Below are 17,856 nucleotides of genomic sequence, written 5' to 3' on the forward strand. Positions count from 1 at the left end.
CAAGATCTCACGCCTGAGAGTCCTGTCTAGTTCCGCAGTGGTGTAAACCTGCCTGCGAAGGAACGGCCCCGTCGCCTTGACGCTGCAGCAGCTGAGACGTGCCGCCGCCGCCGCGTGTCGTCCTAGCGGACGAACGGCCGACTCGTTCTAACCTTGTTCCTCCTTTTGGAAATACCGTGTGAACGTAGCACGCTGGCGGGGCCGTGAACAAGGATCGGCCAAGAGCACAGAGCCTGGAAAATCATGGAAAATGAGCGCGCAGGTAGGGAAGATCAGAGAAGTAACCTTGCCCAAGGGGCTCTGTCCCAGAGCTGCAGAGTCGAAACCTTTGCTGCCTCTGGAGCGTGCTGCTTTTTGAAGAGTAAATACTGTCACTTTTGCAGTGAATCTCAGCTCTGACCTCTCCTTTCTTTTTTCCTCTGAGTCAGCAAGAGCTGATTAGTGAAGCGAGGCACAGCTCCCACTTGTTTACGTGCTTTTCTTGTAACTGGAGTACAAGGCCTGGAATATAGATGTTTTTAATATAAAATCAAATTGAGCGGAATAGGCTTTCCGATGTGAACATGAGGCCTACTCTGATCTCAAGCGTGCCGTTACTATGCGAACTGTGGTTTGGACTTTGCTGCTTTGCACGCATTTGCTGTGTTAACTGAACTTCCTTTACCCTTGAAAGTATCTCATTTCAAAGTATCTCGTTTCACCTATCTAGGCTTAAAAATAGCCTGATATACCTGTCCCCCTGCATCACCCCATGTTTTAAAATTCCTGTTACTGTTTCTCGTTTGCCTTCGTTTTGTCTGGCTGCGGTTTTGCTGAGGTTAGATGGTTTTTTGGTTAATGGGCCGTTTTTGTGATTCTTCGGCATTCTGGATGCTTTTTGGAAAGTGTGATTAACAAATGCTGGTAATGCAGCAAACGCTGCCTGACTTTCTGAAGATGCTTAAGGTGCCAAAACCTGACCGTTCTCCAGCACATCCCTCGTACCCAGCCACAGTAATGGCTAAACCGGCTCCCAAAAGCCCGACGGAGGCGTCTGAGGTGAAGCCCCTCGCTCCCGAGTGTCACTTCCCGGTGTTTTTTGGGAAGCAGGTGGCGCGGCGGGAAAAGGAGGAAATGAGAAAGATGAGGAGGGGGCAGTCGGGAGCGGGGCGTGAGCCGGGGCTCGGCCCTGCGCCGGGGGAGGCTGGACATCCGGCCGTACTTTGAACCCTCGGAGGCAGCTGGCTCTTCGCCTGGAGCCTGAGCCGAGGCGCCTGGCTCCGCTCCGCACGGCGGCAGGGAGGGTCTGAGCAAGGCGGCGGGATGCAGCGGGTGCTGCGGGCCGTTTGCCGCGCGCCGCGGGGAGCCGGGCTCGGCGCTCGCGAGCTCTCTGCGACCGCCCGGTGGCCGCGGCCGCCCTGCGGCGGGCTCGGGCCCGCGGCTCTCCCCAGCGCCCGTGCCCAGGGGCTCCGGAGCCGGTCTTCGGGGTGTGGGGCCCCTCACCGCTGCCTCTCAGGCTCTGGCTTCAACGTCCCGCCTAGTGCCGAGGTGGTGGCCCGGCCTGCGGGCGTCTGCTCCATGCTGAAGCTCCCGGTTCAGGCCTCGACGGAGGGGCTGGACGCGGCTTTTATCGGCGTCCCTCTAGACACCGGCACGTCCAACCGCCCGGGAGCCAGGTAAGCGCCGGCTGCGGCTGGGGAGGAGAGCCGGCGCTTGGGTCCTGCCCTCCTGCATCCTGCCGGCCCGCGCGGGACGCCGCCTCCTCCTCCCGCGTCCGGAGCGCTCTGCCCAGTGGCTCTTGCTCCGCGATGGCTTCCGGAGCAGTTTGCTCCCGGCAACGTCGCGTCTCGGTCTTTCCCCAGGTTTGGTCCTCGCCACATCCGAGCTGAGTCGGTGATGCTGCGGTGCTGCAACCCCAGCACCGGGGCCGCCCCTTTCGATTCCCTCCTGGTCGCCGACGTCGGGGATGTGAACGTGAACCTCTACAACCTGCCCGACAGCTGCCGGCGCATCCGCGAGCACTACGGGAAGATTGTGGCCTCTGGCTGCGTACCCCTCACCCTGGGTAAGGTGCCGCGCTGGCGCTCCTGCAAACTCGAGTACGATGGGAAACGTGCCTTTGGCACAGTGCCGCGCAGGGACCCGAACGAAAGCGCTTCCCTTCCCTCCGGAAAGCTTCAGGCTTAACCGAGCTGCCTGCGGGGGACGTGGTTTGGTTTGGGCACGTGTCTTCAAGCTGCCAGCAGACCTGGCTTCACGTAACTAAACGAAGCGAGTGCTGCGGCAACGAAGGGGAATTACCATGTGCAGCTCCCGGCCACGTTTGGCTTCCGTGTGTTCGGCATCTATTTATAACCCTTGCCAGGAATGCGGCCCTCGCTGGCGGAGTTGGATTGCGCGTCCCTTTTTAGCCCTCTCGTCCACCCGAGGGAGATGGAGTTTCCTTGTTAGGGAATGAATCCTTGCCGCTCCGTGGCACGGATAAAAGCGCAGTAGAAACGCGGGGAAAAAATTGGCTGGCGAGCAACGCGCATCATCTCTTCCCTGTGCTGTTGCAGGTGGAGATCACACCATAACGTACCCGATCCTGCAGGCCGTGGCGGAAAAGTAAGTCTCAGCCGTGAAAATGTGGAATAAGGAGCAGTGCAAAGTCATTCAAAGGGTTGCCCTGGGGAAAGCGCCGGGGTGGCGCTAACGTCCTGCCCTGCCTCGGCCAGGCACGGCCCCGTGGGGCTGGTGCACGTGGATGCCCACGCCGACACCGGCGACGTGGCCCTGGGCGAGCGCATCTACCACGGGACCCCGTTCCGGCGCTGCGTGGAGGAAGGGCTGCTGGACTGCCGGCGTGTGGCGCAGATCGGCCTCCGGGGCTCCTCCTTCGCTCTCGATCCCTACAAGTACAGCCGGGAGCAGGTAACTGGGGCGGCAGGCGAACGAACGGTGGCCTCCGCGGCTCTTGCTCCGCTTTCTCTCCCGGCCCGGGTGATACGGGAGGGAGAAAGCCACCTGCACGCCATCGATGCGCCCTCGGCTTTGGTAGGGACAGCGACGCCTCTTCCTGCACCTCATCCCGCGCGCTCGGGCTGCAGGAAAAGTCCCCCGCTCCAGCCGGAGCGTGCCGAGCTCTAAATCAGCCGGAGAATGAGCGAGCGCGAGCGAGCGGAGGCTGCAGCAGGCCGCGTCCCCGCAGCTCAGCTCCGGGCTGAGCGCGGGGGTGGTAACGCGGGGCGTCTGCCTCTGGGCAGGGTTTCCGGGTCGTCCCGGTTGAAGAGTGTTGGCTGAAGTCGCTGGCGCCGCTGATGGAGGAGGTGAGGAAGCAGATGGGGGACAAACCCGTTTACATCAGTTTTGACATCGATGGCCTCGACCCCGCGTACGCCCCAGGAACCGGGACGCCTGAGATAGCCGGGCTCACGCCGGCCCAGGTGAGGGGAGACCCGGCTTCGTTTCCGCGTGGAGGGGCGACCTTCTCGCTCCCGCTAAAGGAGCGCAGACTGCTAGCGCTCCTCGCAAAGCCAACGGCCGAGGAGGACAGAGAGTTACCTAGAGATGCATTCAGGAAGGAAAACGTTGAACTGATGCCGTTCGGTCTGTACAGGCAGTGTCATCGCAGGGTTCGCTTTAACCGTATAAGGGGAGAGAAGATCCCGAACCCGTTTGCTGCATCGAACCTGCTTCCTGATCCCAAATCAATTTCCTTCCTAGGGTTTGGAGATTATCCGTGGCTGCAAAGGCCTAAATATAGTGGGATGCGACCTCGTCGAAGTCGCACCGATGTACGATGCCTCCGGTGAGTGCAACGAAAGGCTGCGCGCGTGCTGGCAGGGGACGGCATCCCAAGCTGTTGTTTCGGGGAGATGCCATCTGGCGCCAAAAGCGAACTGGCAGCCTCGGCCGGAGCGGAGCCGCCGTCGGCAGCGCTCGTGGGGGCTGCAGCTCCGGACACAGCCCTGTGCTCCCAGTGCGGGAAAGCTCGGGGGAGCCCAGCCAGCGCCGGGGACGCCAGAGCCGGAGGCGTAGTCCGTCCTGGGGGCTCGGCCGAGGCGGGAGCGCGAGCCCCGCGTGGGCTGCGAACTCGGGCCGCCGCGATTGCCGCGGCGGTGAGCGGGCTGCTGGCCAAGCCCCGGCTGCGTGGGGCCAAGAGGGTTCACCGCCCCGTGGTGCCGGCTGCGGGGCTGGGCGAGCCAGCACGGGAAATGCCCACAGGCAGCCGGGACGGGTGAGACTAAGACGAGCGTAACTGGCTGAATGCTGCGGGTGAAAGCAGCTGCGCACGTGTCACTCACTGTTTTTTTTCCCCTTTTTGTAGGTAACACGGCCCTCCTGGGGGCAAATCTGCTCTTTGAGATGTTGTGTGTTCTCCCCAAAGTGAAAACCGTGTGAGGGCGGTTGCTGCCTCACCCAAGACTTCTTTGCAAACCGTCATGGAAAAACAGAACGGACCAAGGTGCCCTAATGGACCTTGGTCACGGTGGTTGGTCTTCAACGTCCCGTCCTCCGCAGCCAGCTGCCGTTACGGAGCGCTCTGCAGTAAGGAATAAATGCCGTTTACTGCTAGAAAAAGTAATTTCAAGCTTATGTGCTGTAGGTAGCAGATGGAGTTGAACAACCCATTTACTGGTGTCATGCAACAGGAGCCTGCGTGCTGCATCACCTGGGGCCTTCGCCTTCGGGCTCTGCCTGATTCATCCAGGAACCCAGGCAGGATCCTTACGAGCACAGCAGTATTTTAATAACTGTAGCCGCCTGTTTTCCTGATGGGGATAACCAGGCCCTTCCCTTAACCAGCTGCTAGCGTTCAACGCGTAGCTTCACAGTCCCTGGGTTTCTGAGTTCCCACTGAGATGGTATCAGTTTGTATACTGAAACACAAAGCCGCCTCATCACACATTAAAATAGTTTATTTTGGTTGCAAATCTGTAATAGTCTTAAAACAAAACGACATCAGTGCCTGTTCACAAATACAAAAACAAAAATAAAAAAAGACAAGTTTGCCAAATAAGTTAATTCTTCCCCCCCCCCAGTATCAAAAGTGCAAAATATGTACCAATTTCTCAGGCTGCATTAGTGTATTAGTTCCCGGCAGGCTTTCGGTGAATGGAAGAGCGGACTCGGCCAGCCACAGCAGGCTGCTGCCTGCCACCCTTCGTAAAGGGAAGGGTTTTAGCACAACCTCGAAGCCCTCAGCCTGCATCCCTTTGGAAGGATGTTTTGTTTCAGCTTCTAAGTCGTGCGCGCGCTTTTGCTTGGTTTCTCAATAGGAAAGTGCATTAGGACTGAATTTCCTCCCTCTTTGGATTACGAACCACCATGTGCATAACGGAATAGCAAGTGCATTTCACAATGATATGTTATGATAATGGGTTGAAGGCAGCGGGTTAGAAAGTTGCTGGGGGCTCACGGCCTGCAACTGCTGGGAGAGGGTGGCAACACCTCAGGTATAAGCAGCAGCAGAAGGGCCTCTGACTGTGCTCTTTTACGACAAACAAAGCGCCCAGCGCCACGTGAGGGACAGCACAGCTAGCCAAACTGACGCTTTTGGAACAGTTTGCCATTTGCTTCAGCCCAGGAAAGAAGTTTTTTTTTTCATAAAACAGTGATATGAGGGTGCTGCGTTAGCCTGACCTGATTAAAACTAGCGAAGGTCACAGTCACAGCAGCAGCCACAACTAAGTGGGAGCCAGGGACCCATCCAGCCACAGCTGGCAAGGGCAGGTTGCTGCAAGTGTTTCTTGAACAGAACTCACTCTAAAAGGGACATTCACTGTGCTAAAAGAGAAATGGAGTTCAACACCTGTGCAGCACATAAATTGCATTTTGAAGGCCATTAAGCCTCATTTTTTTTTACTCTGGGCAGGGGTGAATTCCCTTGCTGGAGCACGAGGCACTTCTTGGCGTGTTGAGTTTTCTCCTCATTAGCTGAAGAGACAGCAGATGGGTCTATGCTGATCCTCACCTGCTACCAAAGAATAGTTTCCTGCTTTCTGCAAACATCTAAAAATTATATAGTCTTCAACTTGGTGGTTTTTCTACTCAGCTACAGCCTTATTCTAGCCATGTCCTACAAAGCAAGCTTTGGGGAACGTGCAGGAGTGCTACGGCGATTCTTCGAGCCGAATGAAATAAAGCCTCGCAAAGCCAGGCTAGCGGTTTGTTCCCCCCCCCCCCCCCCCCCACGTCAGCAATACGTGTGCGCCTCGTTGCTCTCGGTCTGCAGGTAGCCCTAGCCAGGAGAAGACCTCTTCTTCCGTGCTGGTGGCTTAGGGCTTCTTTCATGCAGCAACGCAAGCTGCAGGTCCGGAGTCCACTGAGCTAAATTTAAGTAACCTCACATAAGGGGTGGCAGTAGTTCTCTTAGCTTTCATGTGTAAGTACATTATACGAGTTGTTGTTGTTACGGTGTCTGTTGGAGGCTGAGGTGTGCCAACCTGCTCCCAGCACAGGGAGGAATGCAACAAGCCAGGATTTGGTGAGCAACTAGGTAATTTGGGCAGTAAAATGACTTCAGCATTCCTAGATCTCAATCATCGGGCTCAGCAGGGATCTCAGAGAAGGGCACATTTATCCGTAATAACTAGCTGCTCTGGTAAGATGGTGGCTAAGAAGGCAAGGGTAGAGCGAGCTTGTAACTAACACCGAATGCTTGAAAGAAGCGCTTTACAGTAAGGTTCGGAGCCCTCACGTAAAGGCCACCCAGCAGAGACTTTTGTAATTTGGCAGTCACGTAGCCTAACAGCAGCTTACTATTGTAGGAGTCCTGGGTTCCTACACAGAGTGCTTGGAAGAGTTTTATACAGAGACGCAGCAAGCAGCAGCTAAGGAACCGGTGTCTCCCCAGGAGTAGTGACAAGGAAGTAAAAGCGCCCCAGCGTTACGGTCCTGGCTGCGACAAGCAACCCTTCTGCTGCGCTTCGTTGTTTGAAGAGCAGAAAGCGAGTGCAAGTCTGCCGCTTCCCACCACTACAGAAGGCCACCCCGTTCCCCGCAGCGCGCTGGAGCACTGTTGCAGCAAAGCATAAACCCAACTCTACAACTGTTCTAACCTTACGCAGACAAAGTGTTTAAAAAACAAAACAAAACAAGGCAGCCTGCATGTTGAGAAACAAAGGTTTGTGGCAAGAATGAAATAGCTGAGATGCTGAAACCAAGCATCTTAAACCCACGCCTAAAACAAAACTAGTTTCACACATAAAAGACGGTCTGATGATACAGCACTTCTGGGGCAACATTTCAAGAATACAATCATTGAAAAATTAAGTTCCTTGATACAAAGAAAGGTTGGTTTGTACTACAGATGTAACGTTGTTTGAAAGGAGTCCAACCCGACTCCCTAGCAGCTATTTAAAGTTTCTGTTACACATCTACTGGCTCATAGCAGCTTATGCCTACAGTCTGAGGACACAGTTAAAGTTATGGCTCTAAGATACATAGTCTAAAATTCACAGAAGCGGAAAGGCATCTGAAAAACGACGTGACAAATGGCTCAACACCTTTACAGTATTTAGGGCTGTGCAAAACCCCTTCCCTCCCTGGGTATGGTTTAGCTGGTGAAGCTGCACGTGGAACTATTACACGAGGAGCATGAAACATGCAAATCGCCTACTAGCCCGCACCACAGGTAAGTCCTAGCTACAGGTTTGCTACGTGGGAGATGCTCCCGACCGTACTCTAGATCACTTACCACAGGGAAAGCCGATAAGTAAGAACGCCCGGCAGGAGGCCTTTCAGAACTGCAGAGCCTGCGAGGGTCTGTAGGGTCTTGCCAGTGTCACACCATGCACCATGGGCTAAGCACAGGGAACGGGAGAGGAACCGCGACCTGACCCGCCTAACAGGTTACGTTCAGTCCGGACAGAGTCACCGCAGCGGAGAAGTTGCAGGTTTTCGTCAGCCAAGGTGAGATGGAACAGAGGTGACTCACGAAGCAGATGTGGCAGGACAAGAAGGGAAAAGAGACTTCTTCTGTCTTCGATAGGACGGCATCCAATGCAAGAACAATTTGGTAGAGGGACCTTCGGTGTGCTTCGTCGCACACCTAGGTTTGAGACACGGGGAGATATTTCTATTCACTGGCCCTAGGAGAGTTCATCTAAAACCTAAGGTCCGTTCATTGTGATTGTTTATTCCTGGAAAGAACTGTTGTCCCTTGTCATCTCCATAAAAAGTTTGTGTGTTAGAATCTCTTTAAAATCCCTCAGTCTAGCGCAGGCCACGAGGGGATATAGAACCTCTGTAAGGAGCCCTCTAGAAGGCGTTCCATCCAAAAGGACAACTTGTGTAATTTGTTTTTAACCGATCTAGATCCTGGACTGCAGGAGGATTTCCCTCTGGCTTCTGGATGTAGTGAGGAATCGTAATCCTCGCACGCTCCTAGCGTCCCCCCCTCGTCCCCTGATCTGTGAGGCTTAAAGAGGCAGAAGTACTTCTTGTGGCCGTTCAGAGCTAGGACGTAGCCCGTGTAGTCACGCTCCAGGAAATGCTTGTCGTACTGATTTGGGATGGGGGCCGCATCCTGCGCAAACTCTAACAGGTACTCCAGCCATTCTCGGTGCTTGTCCAGGCTGAGGAAGGAGAAATGAAGAGAGCTGCTCCTGGGGGGAGAGCAGAGGGGAAGCTGGATTAGCACCGCTCCCAAGCGAGGCTGGATTCCTACAGGACAGGTAAGCGTTTGTAAACAAGGGCAGCTGCAAAGCTGTGTTTCCACTGCTCCTTTTAACCGAGTGCAGCACGCGTGGCAGTTTCCTACTGCGTAGCACGGTCATGCTCTGTATTTGGTGAAACACAGCTACAGTGGAAGTGGCAGCAGTGCCAGACCCTTCCTGCTGCCTTCACCTTCAAGACTTCAAGAAAGGGAGTGCAGTCACTGTAGGCCAGTTTTCAGCTGCTCAGTTTTGCAGCTAACGCATGCAGAGATGTTCCCTCCTGGCAATCACGCTAAAACCACTCCCAGCCTTTCATCTGAGTAACATTACGCAGGTCGTAAAAGAGTAACAGCAGCCCGGGAAAGGGCCCCAACCTACCCTGTGAACGTGTAGACTTCCAGGGCAAACTTCTGCAGGAGAGTGGTTTTGGTAGCGTTAGAGAGGATCAAGACCACGTTCATGTGACCTGGCCTCAGGCGTACCAAGTTACTGTTATAGTTAATGTCCGTTAGCTCCGTCACCTCGACAAAGCCCTTTTTGGGAACCCTGCTGCAATGAAACAATGACTGAGTGAAAGGGGAACACAGAAACCACAGTAACAGAGTGCAGAGAAACAGTGAAAAATAACTCGTCCCTCCCTTAAACAGACCCATCCCTATGCCCTGTAGTTAAAGACAACCAAACCTGCAAAGGCCAGACTGGATCCTCCTCAACAAGTCAGTCAGTCCTTTGTCACTCCGCCATGGAATGACAGTCTAGGACAAGCACACAAGCTTCTAGGGGTCAGCACAGATCGGAGGAATAATTTTTTACAAGAGATGGAAGAGTAGCTGCGTGGCAAGAGACTCGTCTTAAAAAGTCACAGACTTTAGCTGGACTCTCTGAGTCCAAGGTGCAGCCCAGAAAAGCCACCTTCTCTCCTGTGCCAGTGGGACACGAACACTTAATAAAGAAGTTAGAAGGTACCTGTTATTCTCTTTGCTGAAGCTCGTGTCGTTCTTTTCAGTCTTCGTGGTTGCTTCTTCTTTCTCTGGTGGAGGAGAGTCTCTTGCATCGCTTGAGTCACTGCAAAGGAATGTTGGTTTTTTTTTTTTTTTGTTTAAAGGGTAAGTTTGGGTTCAGATGCTATAGGCTGGTCTGGAAGATCCCCAGGACGTTCTGGTGCGCGCTTACCTGAAAGCCTGAACAATAACGGTGCCAAAAAGAATGAAGAGTGCAGAGAAGAGCAAGGACAGCAGGGGCATCATTTCTCGCCTGGGAAAAGATTTGCAAACAGCAGTGAGTTCTGAGAGTTGCACAGTTTCAGGGTGGATTTCAGTTCCTTTCTACCTCAAATAATATCATGCAGTTTCTCTAGAAACTTGGCTCATTTTGGGGGGCCTTAAACATCATCAGGATTTTGGGCACAGTCTTACTCCCACCCAAAAGAGAAAGATGAGGAATGGATACACTTGAAAATAACACTAAGGGGAAAAAATGAAAAACTGATCAGCAAGGCTGGTGCGTTTTCAGGAGCGTAATGTCTACGGGCATACGGCTGACCTCAGCTTCAAGGCCAAAGTACTCAGTAGGTGAAGCAGAAATTAATGACAACATGCTATTACTGCTCTTCACCTTAATCTCAAGAGAATACAGGCCTCTGTGTATTTTGATATGTTCTTAAATCCTCTTAGTATGAGCCTGGGTCTGTTAAACAACTGAACAAGACAACAGCAATCCTACTGTGTATCAGCACTAGTTAACATCCAATCCGTACCAGTTATTATGAAACAAACTGTCCCAGCAGTCTGAGATGTAATCCAGCATGGAGTAAAACCATCGGATTAGAAACATCTGTTAAGATGAGGAAAAAAAAAAAGTTAATGACAAAACTGCTACCCACAGCACTGACATGACCTTCACCCCCAAATCGGTACCCTGCGTGCAAATGAGCGTCAGAGTATGCCAAGAACGCTTCCTTCCATGAACGAGGAACCTAAAATCCTGCCTCAATATTTCAAAATATAAATACTTTCAGCTGATGACCACTAAGGAACTGTCCAAGAAGAGGCAGGGCAGTCGTTACACATCTGGAAATGCAATGCACTTACGGGAGCAAGTTCATCATTCAAGTCTGTCAGGACAGTGTCTGATGAGAGAAGACCAGGGTCTGTCCTCAACTGATCCAGAAGATCCAGCAGGATGAAGTTATCTTCTCTGCTGCCTTGCCAGGCCTCCTCCAAAGCTTTATAGGCAACTTTCCCTGCATTATTACGCCTTTCCAAAATGACCACCTGCACAAACCAATAATAGCAAAAGAAGATACTTTTTTTCAAGAAAGATTTTATGTTTCAAATCACTGTCCAGAAATATGAGTCAGATTAAGACACAACCATTCTTTAATATGAGTATTTTTGAAAGAGAAGCCTGTAGTGGTAGAAAAAATAACAAGCCTAAAAATCTAAGCAATGACTGGTGCAGAAGCCACTCGTAACTAAGAGGAAGCATTTTCAAAGTAAATCAAACAAGCAGCTAACAGAATGATGCAAGTCTGAATGACAGGGGAGAAGAAGGAGCAGAAACAGCAGAAGAAAAAGGCAGTACTCACGGCTGATTTTCCCCGATACTTCTCCTCATCATTCAGCAAGGCGTCTGCAAATTCTGGCTGACGATCATTATAGATATGCACAAACCTCAGGGTGTCTTTTGTGTTGGCCACGGCAAAAGTCAAAAATGCCTCGTAGGTCTCAGCGAACTTATCACCTTCTCCAGTAAGTAAGACCACGCAGTGCCTGACCAACACAATAAAATGGGGGAGTAAGAGCCATTCTAGACACCAGAGGAAATCATCATTCTGCTAGCCAGAACACATCCTGAAGAGCCAGAAAACCTAACTGCTCATTTTCAGGCAGACTTGTGAATGCCTTCTCCTGCCTTCTGTGTGATCACCTTTGCAATCTGGCACCCCTTCCTCATCCCTTCTACCTATAACTTACATGTGCTCTCAGGATATGCCTAGTAAAAGCGCATAAAATATTAAACTATTAATCCAAGGAGCCTTACTTTCGCTGACGATGAGACTTCTTCACAGGACACAGCTCCTGGAACAGCTTCTGGTTGGTGAGCCTGGCTGCCATGAGGAACTTATTCTGGGAAAGGAAGTCGTCGATGAGCTGCTTCTTCATGTCTCGTGCCTAGAGAGGACAAAGAAAGCAGAGATCAGCACTGAGCAGAACAAGGAGAAGAACCTCTCGAGTAGAGCTGTTCTAAAACTCTTCTCTGAAGAGAGAACGCTCCAGCCGTCACTGTGCTCACAGGAGAACCCCGACACATTTCGGGATTCTGACACCAGGAAGTTACCTGCAGTTATCCTCCTCAAGAGGTCAGACACCACAACAGACATCTATGGAACTACCTTCTCGCCCAGTGTTTGCTCACTGCCTTTGCTACAGCCCCAGTTTCTGCTGGGGGTTACTTTGAACTACTCCACTTCTGATACCAAGCCTAGTCAGAAGAGCATCTCTGTCCATTTTATATAAGTTCTCAGGCAGAACTCAGAGCAATACCTGCACAACATCTGCGGGCTTGTTGATCTGCTCCTTGAAGATCATCATGGTAGGAGTATAAACATTGATGTTGTACTGGCTGGACAACTCTTCGGTCCCTCTGAGTCCAACATACACATAACCAAAGGACAAGTAATCTCTGTATGCAAAGGCAGTCAGCTAGATGGGAAGAAAGCATCAGTGCAGTGTGTGTTTACACTACAGGTTAAACAACATTTTCCCCCTCCAAGTGCCTGTAGTAGTTACTTCTCCTCTGCTGCAAGAGCACCTCCCGCTGTTTAAATGTCACTGCACATGCAGTGTAAAAGGTAAAATCCATTCCTTTCCCTACCTGAATTACAGAGTTTGCATGTGCTTAGTCATCATACAGAAAGCCTCAATGGATTTACACCTTTATTTTTACAACCCGATATTTTGCGTCGTAGCAGGGGTTTCTTTGGAAATAGGCTCTCCAATAACTCAAATGAGATCTGATGCTAAATTCTCTCGTTACAAACAAAGGCTAGTACATCCCTCTTCTGCCCTAACTCCAAAACCCACCCACACCTTTACTTCCACTAAGGATACATTGGTGACAAGACAGAGAAACAATTTTGGGGTCAGAGCTGGACCCCAGGTCTTCCCTCAGTAAAGTCAGTCATCTGACTGTGCCGTTTCCAAAGAGCGCAAATTAACTTGCTCTCCATAAACTGGTCAATACTACTTAGAGGCATCGCTCAGCTGCTACTCCCAGCAATATTATGTCCTCTTTTGGAACAGGTGGATTTATTAGTAAGTCAAAAAGCCAGAGAAAGAAATCACATTACCTTGTATAATAATGGCACAAGTGGCATATGATCAAATAAAAGGACATGGGGCTTATTTTCTTTCTTCCAGTTAGACAGAAAGCGGATGTAGTTTTTATCTGTAATCTTTAAACAGAATCAGAGCATTAGCTTCAGCCTCAGAACAGTTAAACACATACATTGCTATATTATTAGGTGTCTGAATCATAACTGAGTTTGAGAAAGCTCTCCAGGGATCTCAGAAAGCTGACTGTGGATTTTTCTTTTAAATGGTCACTTTTGCTTTTTGACTTAGTATATTTATGGAAAAATCAGTCTCAACCTGCACCCACTCTATTAATTAGTCCATCCTCTGCCAATGCTGTTTCAAGTCAATGTTGATGCCACGTTCATTCTCATAACAACTGTTCACTGGGCTATATGAATTCTACGCTGGAAAAACAAGGGTTAACGGGCACCTTTGGGCTCAATCAAACCTGCTCTGTTTCAGCTGTAATAGCTTTTGGATCTGGAGGGAGGAGATAAAAAGGGAGATCACAGCCCATTAGTGGGACAACAGCTGAGAGGAGCTGCCTGCTAGCTCTCTTTTTTGAAGTCTTGGCTGCTGGAGGTTAAGAAGGAAGTCAGGGATTGGGATGGCAGCCCCTCCTTTTGGCTGCTAGAACCTGAATACCAGGGGAGATGCGATGCTACGCAAAATGGCAGTTTCAGGTCCTTTGGGGAACAGCAGCTGTCACTGAAGACCCAAAGGTAAAATGAGGTGAGAGGAATATTGCTGCTGGCAGAGGACAGGCTGCAGGGAGTGCTCTGGGGCCTGACCCTGCTACATCACCCTGAGTCGGGGTGGGAGTGCTACAGGACTCTACCCCAAAAAGCTGTGTAAGGCTCAACTGCAGAGGTCTTTTATTGCAAAGATTGTTTCCTCCCTCAACCTATTGAGGAGGGCTAGCACTCCCAGCTCCAGTTTCAAAGGTCTCATTCTGTTTTGGCACAACCGATGATAATGTAAGAAATTTGTAAAGAATCCTTAATGTGCTGAATGAAACCCAAACAAATGAGAAGGGAAGAGAAGCCTAGCAAGTCTGTAAGGCACAGCAGAATATTCTTAACCTAGGTCAAGCGTGGCAGCTTGCATCTAGGTTTCAAGGGCTGTACTAAACCCAGGTCTGAACAGGTGTGGGTGAGCACCCACTGGGTTACAACCCCAAACATGAGCAAGCGCACAGCTTCCTCAACAGCTCTTGCTGCCATGGGGTGCTGCAGCTGGGAGAGCAGCAGCAGACAGAGCATTTGGGCACGGGGCAACCCCGGTACTCTGACGGACTTTTTGCGAAGAAAAGCGTTACGAAGCTCTCTTGGGCAATTGCTTTGAAACCAATTCTAGGAGTTGTAGCTGTAATTCTTTCCCTCTGTGCCCCAAATGCAAATCACTTCAGTTGCGCCTTCTCGGGCCACCGATCAACTTGGATGCTGAATTCAACAGACTAGCTGCCAAAATAGCTAAAAGACCTGAATATTCAGCAAACATAAGTAACAAAATCATTCTGCGATACTCTTACTAACGCGTACCTTTTCTACGAGATTCCCTGGCAGAAGATTCTCCACAAACTGCCGCAGGTTTTCTCGAACGACAGCGTTGTGGAAGAACGTTATTTTCCCGTTAATCAGCCCTAGAATCGACGGTGTACTATGCGCACCTAGGTGATGGGCAAGGCGTCTCTCGTACCCAGCATGAACGACTCCAATTCCCACTCCTGCAAAGAGAAAGCAAGTTCACGTTGAAGGTCATGGACGATCCAAAGCTGCTTTGAGTGTAAAGGTACGTTCCCTCGTCTGGCGCTCTGCTTGGGAGTTACTCATGCTACATCTCCTCTTAACTCTATATTTTCCTCCTTTTTTACAATCCCTTGAAAACAGCATTTAAAAATCCTAGGTTTATCATGGGAGAGAGAGAGAACAAGCTGTCCTCTTTCATTCTGCCTGCAGGTATTTCACACGATACATGAAAACTCCAAGGCTGAATGCCTTAGGAAGCAGGGACTAGAACACCTTTCTCTCCTGCTGCTCCACTCTTGACTCCATGTACAGTGTGGAAGCACATGCAGCTAAAATCTCCAAGAAAACAAAAAGTTTCACCCTGTGGAGGGGAGGAAAGTTAGAAAATACTTCCTTGAAATGCAAATATTTCCAACATGATACAGAGGTCTTAAAGCTTCCCTTGCAGCCTTAAATTAGATTACATATTCTGTAGGGATCTTATCCGAGCTCAGGGTAAAGAGCAAAACAGCATGTATGCAGCTGGCCTAAACAGGCAGTAGTGCAATTAGCCCTTAGCACTAAACCACTAGCTGTACAGACAGGAGAAAAGGTACCCTGTGATCAACAGCATCTGTCAGCCTGAGGGAATGCTGATGAAAACACCATTGTTAGAAATGAAGAAAAAGCAGGGTTTTCTAATGACTTTCCAACATCCAGCCTCATCAGTTCTGTCGTTACTAACACATGTGGAAGGATTAAGATCATTGATTAAATCCTTGAGGAATGTGACTGGCTAAACTCAGTCCTCCCAAGCTGAGAGCAGTTACTGCAGCTGCCAGACACCTTTGGTGCGGTCCCTTTCTGCAGAGCAAGCGTGCCCATCTTAAAAGGCTTCGCTCTTACCCAGTGCCTCCAGTTCCTGAGCGACTTCCTTCCACACGGGCTCAATGTGGATACAGCTGAAACACCAGTCTGAGGTTATTTTAATGAGGTAAGGTTTCTTGAAACTATCTGGCACAATTTCATTGATGTAATGTGAAAAATGCAGCAAATACTTCTCATCGGAGTTGTCGCGCCTCTCCGAATTAAAGGGGAAATGGAAGAAGGACTCATCAAAATAGAAGCCTTCATGGAAATGATGGAACTGGCGATGCTGATGCTGAGAGTACCCCTGGCTCTCCCCGGCATCTCCATAGCGATCAAAGTTTGCCCTCTTTTCCTCATTGGAGAGAATCTGTGAAGCAGTAAAAACGGTTGACAAGCAAAATCTGGATTGTGCTAAGAGGAAACTAAAATGACATCAATCCCTTATGAAATAACTTAAGCTGCGTAAGGCCTGGATAGAAGGGAAAGCGCTGCCATTTACAGAATATCTATCCCTCCAGTCTCCGGAAAAGTGAACAGTCATGTCACCTCCACCCTGACTACAGTAAGTAAGTGCAAAAAAGAAAAAGTCAAAGAAAAGGAGCATTTCATTCAATAACTCTGTACAAGTTCCTGACAAATATTTCTAGATTCTGAATTTCATGCTTCTGAACAGTAATGCTGTTTTCTGGAGTGATTTTCACCAGTCTACTTGAACATTTGAGGGCTCCTCTAATATCAGAAGGTTGTAAGTGTTATTGAACAGTAAGCAGTGCTATACAGAAACCACATTGGAGTGTGGGGAGGGGGAGGAGGGATGATCTATTTTCAGGGTCTCTGCTTGCCTAAGAAGTATCAGGTCAGGTGCCACAAACTGGAGCAGCTGATTTAGCCTTGTATAAGGAAGCTACAAATAACTACTTATGCAAATAATATTTAGAACTGACTAAAGCTCTGAAGTGACTAAAGTTGCTTACACCATCCCCAGAATACACATATGGGTAATATGGAGAAGACAGCCATCCAGCTCTGCAGCACGCAGTGAATCCCCTCTCAACCTTTGTTTGGTGCTTCTCAACACGAACAAGTCAGACCCATCCATCTGCTCTAGCAAAGTATTTCCAAAAGTTATTCTGAAACTCAGAAACTTTATCTGGACAGAGGCCATACTGGCAGCAACTGGAGGGTCTCCATCAAGGAAGCAGATTAAAAACTTTCTTCTCTTCTCCATCTGCCTTTATAGATAGAGCTGAGTCTTTATCTGTTTATGTGTGCATGAAAAAAGTAATGAAGCAACATTAAAAAGAAGAAAAACCAAAACACTCTAATCTTAAAAACAGCAAAAATCTAGCAAGAAGAGTGTATTACCTCATAGGCTTTGCTAATCTGGATGAATTTATCTTCAGCTCCTGGGTCCTTATTTTTGTCAGGGTGCCTAAAATGCAGAAGCAAAGGAGAATGTATTTTCCCTTTCAGAAAAGGTCAGCAGTGTCTCACAGGCAGGCCCAGCAAGTCGTGGAAGTTGTCAGGCTCACTTCAACTGTAAGCAATATGCAGGCAGTAAGGGCCTTTAGTTGCATGTTTTGCTTAGCGTGTCTGAGGCTTAAATCAGATTTTAGCCCGAGCGCTTGCTTTCCCTGTCCGAACTGAGGCACTGAGAGCCGCGGAGGACGCGAGCTGTGTCTGCCCAAACCTCTCCCTGCGTTTGGATTCCTCACCAACGGCTCAAACCCGAGACAAGGCGGGTTTAATCTCCTTATCAGGCAACACGGTCCTTCCCCGCCAGCTCCAGCAGTGCCTCCCTTAGCTGCTGCCCTACATAATCAGGGCAGCGCAGCTACGAGGCTCTTCCTGTGAAATACGCCCTGCCACAGCGTTAGATAACCTCTCAGGCGACACGAGGAAGGCTCTAAAAGCTGTAGGTGAGAACGTCCGCCTTTAAAGTTTGCGCTCGAGTCCGACAGCGCTTCTGCCTCCCCCCACACACGCCCCCCACACACCCCCTCAACCTCCGTGCCGCCTGACCGGGCTCCGCGGAGGTTTCCGCGCCAGGCCGGGGCCGGGGCCGGGCCCGTCACGCGAGGCGGCCGCGGCGCCGCCGCACGTACCACTCCCGGGCGAGCCGCTTGTACGCCTTCTTGATCTCCGCCGGGCTGCAGTCCCTGCCCACCCCCAGGACGCCGTAGGGGTCGAAGTGCCCCGCCGCGGCCTGCAGGGCCACGAGCAGCCCCAGCGCCGCCAGCCAGCCGAGCCGCAGCCTCCGCGCCATCGCCGCCGCCGGGG

General features: G+C 50.7%; 2 protein-coding genes across 2 annotated transcripts; one reads left to right on the forward strand and one right to left on the reverse strand.

Moving 5' to 3' along the window:
• Positions 1 to 1,302: 1,302 nt before the first annotated feature.
• AGMAT (agmatinase) lies at positions 1,303 to 4,895 on the forward strand. Its single transcript, XM_062593711.1, has 7 exons — positions 1,303 to 1,655; positions 1,842 to 2,044; positions 2,538 to 2,586; positions 2,697 to 2,892; positions 3,225 to 3,404; positions 3,685 to 3,769; positions 4,289 to 4,895. The coding sequence occupies exons 1-7, from the start codon at positions 1,303 to 1,305 to the stop codon at positions 4,360 to 4,362; spliced, it is 1,140 nt and encodes a 379-aa protein (XP_062449695.1). The 3' UTR covers positions 4,363 to 4,895.
• A 1,249-nt stretch (positions 4,896 to 6,144) lies between these two features.
• DNAJC16 (DnaJ heat shock protein family (Hsp40) member C16) lies at positions 6,145 to 17,842 on the reverse strand. The gene is made up of 14 exons (XM_062593203.1): positions 17,682 to 17,842; positions 16,942 to 17,008; positions 15,613 to 15,943; positions 14,521 to 14,705; positions 12,973 to 13,077; positions 12,167 to 12,325; positions 11,664 to 11,794; positions 11,209 to 11,392; positions 10,712 to 10,894; positions 10,378 to 10,454; positions 9,795 to 9,875; positions 9,588 to 9,686; positions 9,000 to 9,170; positions 6,145 to 8,570 (listed from the first exon to the last, which is right to left on the reverse strand). Exons 1-14 carry the CDS (start codon positions 17,840 to 17,842, stop codon positions 8,174 to 8,176), a joined length of 2,331 nt encoding a protein of 776 aa, XP_062449187.1. The 3' UTR covers positions 6,145 to 8,173.
• Positions 17,843 to 17,856: the final 14 nt, after the last annotated feature.

This window comes from Rhea pennata, chromosome 22, assembly GCF_028389875.1.
Source record: "Rhea pennata isolate bPtePen1 chromosome 22, bPtePen1.pri, whole genome shotgun sequence".
Classification (NCBI taxonomy): Eukaryota; Metazoa; Chordata; class Aves; order Rheiformes; family Rheidae; genus Rhea; species Rhea pennata.